Genomic DNA, 13,865 nt, shown 5'->3' on the forward strand with positions numbered 1-13,865 from the left:
CCTAGCTGGATGAGGACCTGCAGGTGCCACTGGTGCTGGTCCAAGTAGAAAAGAAGAAAGGAAAGGAGAGTGCAGATAGTTATAAAATGACAAACAGAGTCGGAGTGAAATGATTGTAAACTAGGGGCAAAGCTTACCTTAAGCCCATGAGCAACTAGAGTGGTCTGACTTTGTCGCACCATGAGGAGTAGCCAGTCGACTGTCCAAGCAAGGTCATCTGCAAATGCTCGGGGTACCTTCAAAAGAAATAGAAAAGTTTGAAAAATATATCCATAAACAAAAGTAATAAAACGAGATAACATGCAGTGAGTGAAAACAATAAGGAAATGTGTACCTGCTCGATGCCTGGAGCAAAAACTATCCGGCGGTCCCTCTCCTCGATCTCATCGATCGGAATCTGCTTGAGCACCCCATTTGGGTGCATGTATGTGATCTTCGTGGGAATCACAGGGAACCCAGGAATATGAGCAACGACAGGGGCGCCTCTAGCAGGGACATCAACAGCAACAGCGGCAGCAGCCGCGACCTCTGGAACAACATGGGCCACGCCCGGGGTGAGGGGTGCCATCACCCGAGTGTGCAAGAAGGTAGAAAAGTCGTCGGCCATATGATATATATCACCGTCCTCTCCCTCCATCAAGAGGTCGATCATAGGTCCATCTTGTATCTCATCAACTGACCACATGCCTGGAGGAGGAGGATGCAGAACGTTTGGATGGGCAATGCCTTAGGTCTGGCAGATAAACCTCTCCCCCAGATAATAGGCCCGACCAAAGGGACCCTCGAATAGAATCCGCATAGTAGAGGCATATCAAGCAGTAGCATAAGTCGCTCTGGACACTATGGAAATACCTGCCTAGGGATGCCAATCAACATGTGAATTCGTACAGTGTCAGATGTCAGTACAGTGTTAGTTATCAGTCCAGTGACAGTGCAGTGTCAGATATTACTCAGTGTCAGAAACCAGTGCAGTGTCAGAAAATCAGTCTGTAATTAGAAAAGCATTGCAGTGACCGATGTCAACAGTATGAAGATGATAGTACAATATGGGAACAGTGATATGTAATGCAAAGAATGATATCGTGTTACCTGGTCCGCAGTGATCGTATCAAAGAAGCAGCAGAAGTATAGGAAGGTCCGGTCTACTAGGCAGTGGCATCTGAATAGTGAGTTGTAATACCAAGAGCGGGGTACTGGCAACTCAATTGGCCTCACTAGGACTGGAGCTAAAGTGCTGAAATACGTGTAAACCCAGAGCTGTAAACAGATGAGCATGAATCAAGCAGATGAGCAAATATGAAATGCAGAGTAAAGATGAATATGAAATGATTCTCAACGACGGTACTTCAATCTTAATCGGCAGAATAGCTTCCCTTTCATACACCAAAGAATAAGGGGTTGCCTCTGTAGATGTTCGAATTGACGTTCTGCAGCCCCAGAGTGCAAAAGACAATTTATCTGGCTAATCCTTGTAAGTCTCAACCATCTTTTGTAGGATATTCTTGGCATTCTTATTAGCGGCTTCAATAGCTTCGTTGGTCTGTGGTCTATAAGTTGATGACTTATAAAAAGCCACGTTGTATTTCTTGAGCAAATCGACCACCTCTTTCTTGAAATGCGAGCTGTTGTCTGAGATGATTTCATTTGGCACCCTATACTTGCAGATGATGTTGTTCTTGATGAGCTTAGCCACACGTGATGCCTTCAACACAGAGTAAGATTGAGCTTCCATCCACTTAGTAAAATAGTTGATTACCACCAGAATGACCTCATGCCCATTGAAGCCCTTTGACGAGACTTCCCTGATGACATCGATTCCCCAGACTGAGCAAGGCCATGGCGAAGTCATGCTGTAAAGTTTTGACGACGGTATATTCATGCGATTAGCATGAATTTTACATTTGTGGCATCGCTGAACAAAGTTGATGTAATCTTCCTCCATAGTTGATCAATAATAACCTTGCTTGAGGATTTTCTAAGCCAACATCACACCATTCATGTGTGCTCTACATTCTCCCTCATGGATGGCCTCCATGAGACGCGTCGACTCTTCTTCTTCAACACAGAGCTTGTGCATTCCCAGATGACCTCTTTTGTACAACTGATCCCCGCAGATGATGAACTAGACGGCCAAACATCATATTTCCCATTTATCCTTAGCATTTGCCCCTACTGGATACATATCCTTCTCCAAAAAATTTTAAATGTTGTAATACCAGGGTTTTTTTTCTTGGACCTCATTTATTGCGGCGACAGTTTCATAGGCAGACGTGTACTTCTGCTTAATGATGATTGGACGCATCTTCACTCCCAACAAGATGTCTACCATGGAAGATAGAGTTGCTAATGTATTAGCAAACCGGTTATTCTCCCTTAGTAGATGTGTAAATGTTAGCTTTTCAAACCTCATAATTAGAATGTCTAAGGTCTGACGATAAATCTTCATGTTCTCTTCCTTGACCCTACAGTCCCCGTTGGCTGAAGAAACAACCAAGTTCAAGTCTACGATGACGTCTAACCTTATTGCCCCTAGTTCTAGGGCAGCTTTCAATCCAACAATACACGCCTCATATTCTGTTTCATTATTGGACACTCTGAACCAGAGTTTGAAAGCTAAGGGTATATGGGAGTCATCGGGTGCCATCAGCAACACACTTATCCCATAACTGTACTGGTTGGATGCTCTGTCAAAGTACATTGTCCATGTTTCCTCTTCAACTTGCAGAATGTCTTCATCTAGAAATAGATACTCTACCGCTTCATCTTTTTCCACTGGGTGGTCTGCTAAAAATTCCACTATTGCCCTCACTTTGACTGATTTACTCGTGACATACTTGAGATCAAACTCAGAGAGGAGAAGCAACCAACGAGCTAGCCTACCCATAAGCGCTGGTTTCTAGAAAAGATATTTGATGGGATCTTGTTTCGAAACTAGAATTATAAAGTGAGCTAAAAAGTAGTGCCTCAACTTCCTTGTCGCCCATACTAAAGCTAGGCATGCTTTCTCGAGGGGAGTATAGCGGGTCTCATACTCTAGTATCTTCATGTTCAAATAGTAGATGGCCCTCTTCACCTTAGCTTCTGATTCTTGAGCTAACATGCACCCCATGGTCAAATTTGTCATCGACAAGTACAAGATCAGCGGCTTTCCTGGTTCTGGTGGTGAGAATACAGGTGGGTTCTGAAGGTACTGCTTGACCTACTCAAAGGCAAACTAACATCGATCATCCCATTGAAAATTCTTCCCTTTCTTCAAAAGACCAAATAGTGGTTCACAAGTCAAGGTTAATTTTGAGATAAACCGTCTTATGAATTGCACTTTACCCAGAAAGCCTCGCACCTCCTTTTCAGTCCTTGGTGGTGGCATTTCTAAGATGGCCTTGATTTTGGATGGATCTATTTCAATTCCCCTCTGCATAATCAAAATCCCAGAATTTTTCCTGCAGTCATCCCAAAGGTGCAATTATGTGGGTTTAACCTCAGTCTATACTCCCTGATCCGTTTAAAGAATTTTTTCAGTGCGGTGTAGTGGCCTTCTCGCTCCTTAGACTTGACAATCATGTCGTCCACATACACCTCAACTTCTTTATGGATCATGTCGTGCAAGATTGTGGTTGCAAGCCTCTGATAGGGAGCCCCAGTGTTTTTTAACCCAAAAGACATGACTCTGTAGTAGTAGGTACCCCACGGTGTGGTAAATACAGTCTTCTCTCTGTCTTCTGATGCCATGAAAAATCCGATTATACCCGAAAAACCCATCCATAAACGATAGCAACGCATAGCCTGCAGTGAAGTCTACCAGTTCATCAATGTGTGACAATAGAAAATCGTCTTTCGAACTAGTTTTGTTCAGATCCCAAAAGTCAACGCAGACTTTGATTCTGTTATCCTTCTTTGGAACCAGAACAATTTTAGCCAGCCAAGTCGGGCACTCAGATACCATCAAGAAACCTGCATCAATCTGTTTGGTGACCTCCTCCTTAATCTTCAGTGCCTAGTCTGGACGGACTCTGTGCAGTTTCTGCTTAACTGGTCAGGCCTCAGGGTCAAGAGGGATCCTATGCTGTATAATCTGAAGATCGATTCCAGGCATGTCTTTATAGGACCACGCAAAAACATCTTTGAAATATTTTAATAAAGCGATTAAACATTCGCGTTCCTCTGAAAACAATGTGGACCCGATCTGGACCAAGCGGGGACCTCTTCAGTACCTACGTTAATTGTTATGATTTCATTAGTGCAGGGCTTAACATGCCCCTCCTTCTCTCGGTCAACCAAATTTTTGAAAGCTTGAGAAATTTGGTCCTCTTCGTTTAAGCCAAAGTTTTGAAAATCAAGATCAGTACAACAAACCAAAGGCACAGAGAAGTAAGTGAAATCTACAGCATTCCCATTCAAAAAGTTAGGATCCTCGATTACAGTCGACTCGAAAGAAAAACTGAAAGAAGACCTTGACAGGACTTTAGCATCTGGGTTACTACACCCAGAAGTACCAAACTCTGACTTATCGGATGAACTCAAATATGATCTTGACTCAACAGACTCAGTGGAATTAGATTCAGATTCATTACCCGGTTCAGAACAGCCAACGGTGCCTCTCTCAAATTGCCAGACCAGGCGTTGAGCCTCAGACGCGTCCACGATGAGACCAGAATAATCTGCAGCTGGTTTGTCCCCGATCACAGAGATAGTAACACTATCCCCCAAGTTAACGGACTCAGCCTCAGTAGTAAGATCCATTAGCAGGTCAAACAGTGGGCTTCCTAGCAACTCCTCTAAGTCGAGGTCCAAACTTGCAGTCTTGTCTTGCTCTATATAGATTCTCAGATTGATCTGCTCATCCCTGTCTTCTGGTAACTGGTGCCCAAAGAAATTCTCAAATCCTAAGTACCTTGTCTTTGTTTCCTGGTTGACCCATGGTTCCAAAAATCCACAGAACAGGAAATCTTTCCCTTGGTGAATAAAGTGTCTGTTCAGGGTTCCCCGAATTGGCTTGTGGACTAGTTCATATGGCCTCCCGGCCCTTTTTGCTTTTAGTCTCCCTCTCAACTCATCCCTCACCTTCCTTTTCCAGTCTTCAGCAGTAGGCTTGTACCCCAGCCCAAAAGCATGAGGGTTATGACTCATCTCTCTGGTAATAGTACCTCCTTGCCTGCCACTTCTACCCAACCCTGATCTGGGAATATGCCCTTTTTTGTTCATCATGTAAATGGACTGGGTGCTCACATAGCTCCCTTCATCTTCCACCATGATATATTGGACTAGCTAGGCCTCTATTAAGGAGAAATTGAAGAGGAAAACGTCCTCTTCCTTATGTATTATTTCTAATAGAGGCGTGGTAGTTCCCTAGGGAGGATGGATCACAAAATTTTCATAGATAGTGGCGATCCCACATTTAATTGGATATTTCACCAGCTGGTGAACCGTTGATGACACTGCCTTCATCTGATGTAGCCAGGGCCATCCTAGAAGCAGATTAAAAGTTGTCGGAACGTCCATGACATGGAATTCAACCTCATGTTTAGACGGGCCGATTAATATTTGGCTCTTAAAGGTCCCCATGACTTCTCGGTTGGTGTTGTTATAGATTTGATCAGCTTGAGTTGTAGGCGTGAAGTCAGCTGGCTTTAAACCTATGGCATAAGCAGTCCTTGCCGGACATACGTTAATCGCCGAGCCGGTATCTACCAATACCACCGGGATCTATTTCTTCCAGCTCTCCAGGGTCACATACAGAGGTCGATTGTGATTAGCACCCTCAGGTGGCAACTCTTTGTTTGTAAAGGATAGCACTGGACAAACATCCCCTAACGTAGCCAATGACACCAATTGGTCAATGGTGGTGTCGATAGGTTATTTCGTTCTGTTCATTGCCTCTAGCAGTGCCTGTCTATGCTCCCGGGAAGCCATCAGCAGCCCTCAAATTGATATGTCTGCCTGAATCTTCTTGAGTTGTTTCAAGGCCAGGTCTTCCTCTACATCCTTCTCATTTGATTTCTCAGCCTCTTTTCCGAAGGATTCTAGCTGATCTAGAGACGGGGGTTTGAAATACCGACCACTTTGGGTCATATGGTTAATCTTGTCTGTATACCACATATCATCAGGGGCATTAGCTTTCCACCCTTCGTCAGTATACGCATGGCTCAGATCATTGTCTTCCCACCACTCCCCTACAGCCATGGCTAGGCCATCATCGGGCTTTACCCGGATTATGTTTGCATCACTCTCTTCACTGGCATTCCATTCCTCCTCTGTAACTGACTCAATCTCTTCCCTCTAATACTGTCTAAGTTTCTTTGGCATCTTTCTATTATCACCGGACTTCCACACGGGCTTCTCCATGGCTTGAACATCGTCCCCTGCTATCTTGGTTCCCCATTTTTTTCTCTCTCTCCTACTCTAGGGCGATCTTCCTCTAGATTTCCTCTATTCTTTCGTGTTGGAATTGTTTGAACTCTCGTTCTTTATCAGTTAGAGGCACAACCTCAATCATAGGCACGACCTCATTCTTGCTGCTATCACCAATTTCCTCTCGTTTCACAACCTCCTTTGTCTACTCCTCCATATTTGATTTATCTTCACTCAACCAACCATTGTTGGTTTTGGGTTGGCTTGGATCCTACCACCCAATCTGTATACTGTCCATATCCTTTTCCTCAAAGAAATAGAGGTTCTCTAGATCTTCCTCTAGTTCTACCAGGTCATCTTCTAATTTTGCCAAGTTATTAAGGCCTTGTTCAGGCTAATCATTCTGATTTTGCGCTAACTCATCTTCCCTAATGGCATTAATGCTTAGGGAATCTGGCAATACGACTACAGGCTTTGGCTGGTCAGTAGCCACAATGTACAAGATGGGGTCATTTTCTTCTGTGAGTGAAGCCCCTTTCTCTATCACTTGGGTGTCAGACAATGTGAAGCCCCTGAAAATGTATTCGCTTTAAAAAAAAAATAATGTTTAAATTATTTCTTAATGCCCCTCAGTTACTAGAATTATTTCGAATCTAGTCGATTAGCATTTTTTTTTATCGAAACAGGAATATTCTAACTTGACCATTCAATTCCAACTAGTGGTCCATTCAATTTTCCAAACAATGGTCCATTTAATTCCAACTAGTGTCCATTCATTTTCCAACTAGTGGTTCATTAAATTTTCCAAATAATGGTCCATTCATTTCCAACTAGTGTCCATTCATTTTCCAACTAGTGGGCTTTAATGACAAGTAAATCCTAACTTGTCCTTTCAATTCCAAGCAGTGGGCTTTTGTGCCATGTTACACCAAATTTGCCTATAAATATCACCACTCCCTAGCATGGAAAACACTAGCAACACTCTCACACACACACATTTGACTAAAGGAGAGGAAGGAGAACAAGAGAGAAATCTTGAGAGGAAAAGGAAGGGAGAAGAGAGCCATCTTGTTCAAACTTAGCAAGTAAGCCACAACACAACCTTCTCTTTCATTTTCCTTTTTCAAATACATGTTCTTAAGGGTTCTAGACATTGTTTTCAGATGTGTTATTGATGAGTTACTTGTGTTAAAAATGATAAGAGCTGGGTCATGATTCTATCTCTCTTGTAGTTTCCCTCATTTCGGTACAAAACTATCATTTTCATACCAATCTCTCAAACTTTCCAACGGCGCACCTTCAAGCAAATTTTCTGAGTTTAATTTATGTTAGTTAGCATGTTTTCATCACAAAAGAAATGAAAATTTTCCTGTAATGGGTCCCTTTTCTCACAAATCTTCTTGTTTTGGGTATTATGCCATAGAATCTATTTTCGCAGCCAACTTTCAAATTTTCTATATAAATGTATAAAATAATTCTGGACCTCTATTTTATGTCAAAATCTTCCTTAAGGAGTTATCTTTCAACTAAAATTGGTTTCATTGAAAAATAGTGAACGGCTTGCAAGAAAATCAAATTTTCGTAACGGTCGACGAATCTGGACAGCATGGAGTGTTTTCTAAATAACTTAAAATCTAGAGAAGCTATCCCATTTCCGAAATATGTTCTGGAAACTAGATTAAATTCTCTACAAACCATACGAAGGCCGAGTCTGGTAAAAATTCTAGAATAGCCCTTTTCATTCTAATCCTTATGTGATATTGAATTTGGAAATTTTGTTGTGCATGGATGTTTTATGCTCTAGTATTCATGATAATGCTTATTAGCTTATGAACATATCTTGACATGATATTATATGTGTTATGGTTATGTTCTTTATCTTCTTCATCTTAATGATGCATGCTTTTGTGGATATTATTACCTTGTTAAGTTGGTCTTACCTTGATTTAAAACATTTAACTCAACGGAAAACTTAATTGGGATGGTATTGAGTTTTTGATCACTTGAGTAATGAAAAGATGATGATATGTGATGTATGGATTGTTGGGATGCGCTCCCTATTTGGAAGTTAAAGTCTTGCGCAAGTGGTTTTCGGAACCCTTGAACGGAGCGGTTGTATTCGGACCCTAGGTGGTTTGGTGTGAGGAGGGATTTGGGCAAGGCCCATCATTACCGTCTCTTTTGAGGCCCTGCGGTTGGCATTATGCGGTGTATAACCGTTGGTAGGCATCCAAGGTTAGTTCTGCAACAAAGCAGCAAAAGAGGGGGCATACCGAATAATCCGCGTCCGATTCTTGTGGTTGGGAGGACGAAATCTCTTTGGGGGATTTCTAGTTTACTAACATTTAACCTGTAACCCTTTGTTTATCTATTTTGAGTATCATGCTTTACTACTTGTTGTTATATTTGTGATTGTGTATTGGACTGGGAAAAAGGGACGGGGTGTGAGCGTGTGTTTACTAGGCATTCAAAGCTCACGGCGTGTTATGCCAGGTGCCGAAGATTTAAATTTTCTTTTTGGGATGTAATGTAATGGAACAAGCTTTTGGATTGAAGGATATTTGTGGTTGTTATGTATTTATATTCAATATAATCAGAGGTATACACTTATCGTTGGTTATGAGACCTTGTGTCAATATTTGTTAGGATCTGTCAAAATTGACCATAGGACTCAGCAGTGACTCTCCCTTGCCTACAACCAATAGTGTAGAAACAGGGCGTCACAGACAACCCCTTTTCTAGTGCATTATTCTTCTTCTTCGCTTGCACCACCGCAATTTGCACCACTACAGGCCCTGGTTGGGTTTTGGATGTTATGTCCATTACGCACATGTCTATGCTTTCTGGAATAACCACCTTTGGTTTTGGTAGATGGGATGGGGTGATATATGCGTTGAGGTTAAAGATGAGTGATAGTGTATGGATTAGGTTAATGTTTCTGGGTGGGGGGACTCAGTTGTGGGCTAGAAGTGGGTTTGTGGTTACATTTGGTTTTGTGGATGGAGCTGAGGGTGGAGCGATAATTTTATTGTCGATGAGATCCTGGATCTCATAATGTAGGCGGTCGCAACAATTGGTGGGACGACCGTGTTGCTGATGAAAGATGCAGTATTAGGTGGGGTTATGTCTAGGTAGTAGTGGGTCAGGTAGAGGTCGAGGGTCGAGGGGTTTGAGGTGTCCCTTTTCAATAAGTAATTTCAGAGCACGGGTTGGGCTCATGTGGAGAGGGGTAAAGGTTCTTTGGTTTTGGCTTGGTCCGGCGGGTTGTGAAGTTGTACCGACAAAGGCATCGGCCATGTTAGCTGCTACGGTGATGGTGCTAATTTCTGTTGGCCGAGGAATAGTGCTATTGCTAGCATTGGTATTCCTAGTGAACGACTTTCTTGCAGGTTTGCTGGTTCTATGGATGATGCCTTTTTTTAATGCACTTTCAATTTGGACCCCTAATTCGTATAAAGAAGCAAATGTAGACAGCGGTGCTACTATCATTCTTTGCAACATATTCGGCTCGAGATTCTGAACCACTAACCGGACTTGTTCCCTTTTTCATGGCCTATTCGTCATTCAGGCTGCTTTTGCCCTCTATCTAGCAACAAAGTCTATGACGGGTTCCTTGGGGTTCTGGGTAGTCACTTCTAGCTCACTGATGGTTACTTCTATTTGAGTATTGTATGAATATTGGTTAACAAACCCCTCAAACAACTCCTCCCAATTTCGTTTAGTAGAATCCTCCTGCTTGGCGTACCAAACAGCCGCCACGTTTGACAAAGTTCTGCAAAACAATGACAATTTCTAAGCTCGAGACAGGCGCATTGTCCACAAAACATCTGAAAATAGGTGAACATGAACAATCAGGTCCCCACTCCCATCAAATCTATGAATATAAGACATTTTGAATTTCTCCGACAATTTGACCGAGGCTTCAGAATAGCCATCTTCAATGTCTGAAATGGAATTGAAGCCTTGGGATGTTTTAAGCGCTTTCTCTATCCTGACAATTTTGATCATGGCCGGATCAATATCGTTGGTGTCAAAGAGAATCAGTCCCCCAAGGGGCTGAGCCAAGGGCCTGTAAGCTAGAGCTTGTGCAAACATCTCCTGAGGATCCAAGACCTAGGGATTTTCAACTGGTGGGGGTGGGTTTAGATTTGACTGGGCAGCTGGGACTAGATGTACAGTAGATGTGGAGGCCCGAGAAGGGTGTCACATGTAAGCGATTGTTTCGTCATGGGCGGCTCTCCTTTGATTCAAGGTATCCATAGTTCTCTGTAAAACTGCCATCATGGCAGCAACCTCTTCTGCGCTCTAAGCCATTATAGGTCTTGGAGAGTTAGATGCTGGTGAACTGATTTGGTGAGAACGGACAGGTGATTGCTAGGTAGTCTGTGTTGGTGCTGATAACTGCCTGCTCCTTCTTCGTCGAACAATTAGTGAGAGAGAGAGAGAGAGACTAACACTGGCTGACCACCAACAAGGTCTCGAGTTTTGCAAAGTTTGCTGGAACGAGTCTACACAACTTAGGGGATGTCGGGTCTTTCTGAAGCTATGATTGTAAACTACCTAGCAAAAGAAAGAAAAGAAAAATGATAATAAAAAAAAAATGGGCAACACCTCAGCCCAATTCACAACAGATACAATCATAACTAAAACACTATATTTCTCACTGAACTCTACCCCCCAAAACTGATATCAACCACTGATATGATGCATTTCTATACAGTTTCACTGTAAAAGCACATACTTGGTAAAAGAGAACCAAAACACCCCTATGAGGGGTAGGGTTATTATATGCAGTCACTATGGCTTTATTATATGCAGTTAGGCCAAATGGTCAAAAAGGGGTACCTCAGCAACATTTCCTACTATATCTCTCACACCTTACACCGAGAAGTGAAAGGTGGATCAAACGGTACAGCGGTAATCCAGATCCAAGGGTTGTGTTTCCAAAATGGCAGAGCCCGCGACTGGCCAGCCTTTTGGCAAGCTTTCTAGGCAAGCCTCCGGCAAGCCATCCAGGAATTGCAAATGAAAAACACAGTGACTTAGAGTAACGATGCAAATGCAATCCAAAGAATGTATAAGTGTAGATAAAAATTCACATAATGAATTTCGAGTCAAGTTCTCTAATTTTTCCACTAGAGTCGCTAGAAACTGTAGCTTGTTTTTCGTGTTTATAGTTTGGATTCCTGTGATTCTGAATTTGGTTTCACAAGTGCAATGTAAAATAGATAAACACAAATGAGTCCAAATTCGACAAATTTTTTGGAAAATCGATTTTGAATAAAAAATGCCAAAAATGGACTACATTACCAAATTACAAAGTCGCCACCTAAATATTTTCAGAAAATTTAGGAAATCCATGACTCGTGCCAAAGGCCACTTGTCCGTCATCACCAAACAGTCTTGGCTCAGGAACTTAGGTATGAGAGGGGAAGGTCATGAATTGAGCACCCCACTCACCCGATCAAAGATCGGCCTCTACTAATCATGATGTGATTCTTATGTACATTATATGCTCTTGTTTCGATTATTAACGCTAACTTACTATGTGAGGCACACAAGTATAGACTATTTCGCTCATTTTGGAATGGTTTGATTTTATGTTCGTTTGAAGGAAAAAAAAAGTGTTTGGAATATGTGTCACTTGAAAAAGTGAACTCATATGTACATTGATCCAATCATCCCAATTTAAGCAAAACAACTTTCATCCACTGTCATTTCAAGTGATATATCAACTAAGCACTTAGCCTCATGGTAGTTATGATTGACATGGGAACAACCACATACATGTAATATGCTAAAGCAAAACTGGTCACCTAGTAGTCCAAGGCAAGCCAAAGAAAACCAAAAAATAAGTAGAAAAATGCATGCTTCTAAGTAATGCAACATGACTAATGTAACACAGACAATATGCAACTATTTGGATTCAGCTTCCTAACATGGCATATGGATCCATTTCAAGACATAGGATAACACATATATTCAAGGAAGAATTTGAAATTGACATTAGTATGATGAGTCGAACCCTCATACATGCAAGACGGATGGATACGGGTTATGGATAATGCTAATTAAATCATGATGCTACCAATATAAGAAAGTAAATAAAAGGAAGAAAGAAATAGGATTTGGAAGACATACAACTTATTACATATTTGGCCCTCGCACAAGAGGGTCTGAATGTCCAAATGTCTGAATTAATTATTTATTACAAATTTGAATGAATAACAACTAAAGAATCATCTAATTTATTACAACATTAATATTGCAACAAGAATATGTAAAGAATGCACAAGGATCGCATGCGCATCAATGAAGATAGTTTTTAGAAACTGCTCTGTCTGCCCTCTGTGAAACTGTTTTGTTTCACCCTCAGCCACTACTCTCTGTTTTAACCAAATTTTCCCTATTTACAATACATGGGAACCCGACCGGTCCCCAATGAGACCTGGCCAGGCCCAAACAAATCCGATCATGCTTTATTTTGTTGCAAAAAAATGTTTTTGTACTCTGAGGTGAAAAATAGTACATACAGAACATTTCTAAGCTATGTTTGTCCCTTCTACTTTTCTCTATCATGGAAGAACTTAAGAGAAGAACGGATTCGGTTCCTAAACCATCAATAGGCGCAAGTTGATTGCGTGATGATTTCGGACACGATGGGACAAAATATTAATGAATGCAATAAAAGACAAGCAACAACTCCTTCCTATCATGAAATTAATTCAAGAAGGGAGATAGACACGCTTCAAGAATCATCAAACATCACGAATTAGTATGTGATGTGTCTAGAAGTGATGGATTCGGTATAATGTCCGACCAAATCCAACCAATTTTATTAGTCCTTTTTATGTCGGTTTCAATCTATTTGAAGTCGATTTTATTAGCCTTTTTCAACTTACCTTTCCATTACTTAATCATTTTGTCCAAAGGTGATTTTAAGTCCACTAAATAGAGGAAAGTGTCAAACAAGAAGTTATTCTTGACATGAGAGAGATGTAATGCCTTGGTAATGAACCTCCATAGGGATTAAATCATTAAGCATGGAAGGGTCTTTTTCGCATGCCTTAAACAACACTTGTTTGAAACGACTCTCAAACAAAGAAAACCAAGAAAGGAGGGAGGGTGCAGAGATGATTATGCAAAGTTGATTATTACAAAAGTGGGACTCTTTACATGAAAACTAGATAAAGAAAGCTTTCAACTCAAATGACCCAATGTCTAAGGCCTAAACAACTGAAGCCATGAGGACTTACAACACAACAAGTATAAGATGTTAAAAACGATAGCTAAAATCAAGTTTAAAAGAGCATAGAAGATAGCCAAGAACAAGGAGATACAAAACTAGTAAGTAAGAGTAAGGAGGGGTGGCTAACCCCTCCACTTTTGGGACTTCTAAACCATATTTTTCAGTCCTTTAAAACTCTAAAAATTGGTGTGTAAACCAAAGAAAAGAGTGGGAAAACAAAGGGTATGAGCTATGTGCTAAGGTTCAAGAAAGGGTGATAAGCCCCTCC

General features: G+C 41.5%; 1 protein-coding gene across 1 annotated transcript; it reads right to left on the reverse strand.

The window, feature by feature from the left end:
• Nucleotides 1–1,462: 1,462 nt before the first annotated feature.
• On the reverse strand, nucleotides 1,463–1,879 carry LOC145802520 (uncharacterized). Its single transcript, XM_082895241.1, has one exon. It carries the CDS (start codon nucleotides 1,877–1,879, stop codon nucleotides 1,463–1,465), a length of 417 nt encoding a protein of 138 aa, XP_082751367.1.
• Nucleotides 1,880–13,865: the final 11,986 nt, after the last annotated feature.

The sequence above is a fragment of the Camellia sinensis genome, chromosome 11 (assembly GCF_055761805.1).
Source record: "Camellia sinensis isolate YWXY chromosome 11, ASM5576180v1, whole genome shotgun sequence".
NCBI lineage: Eukaryota > Viridiplantae > Streptophyta > Magnoliopsida > Ericales > Theaceae > Camellia > Camellia sinensis.

Excerpts from the sequence above, each read along its gene's own strand:
- LOC145802520 (XM_082895241.1), bottom strand. The coding sequence starts at position 1,879 with ATGAATATACCGTCGTCAAAACTTTACAGCATGACTTCGCCATGGCCT.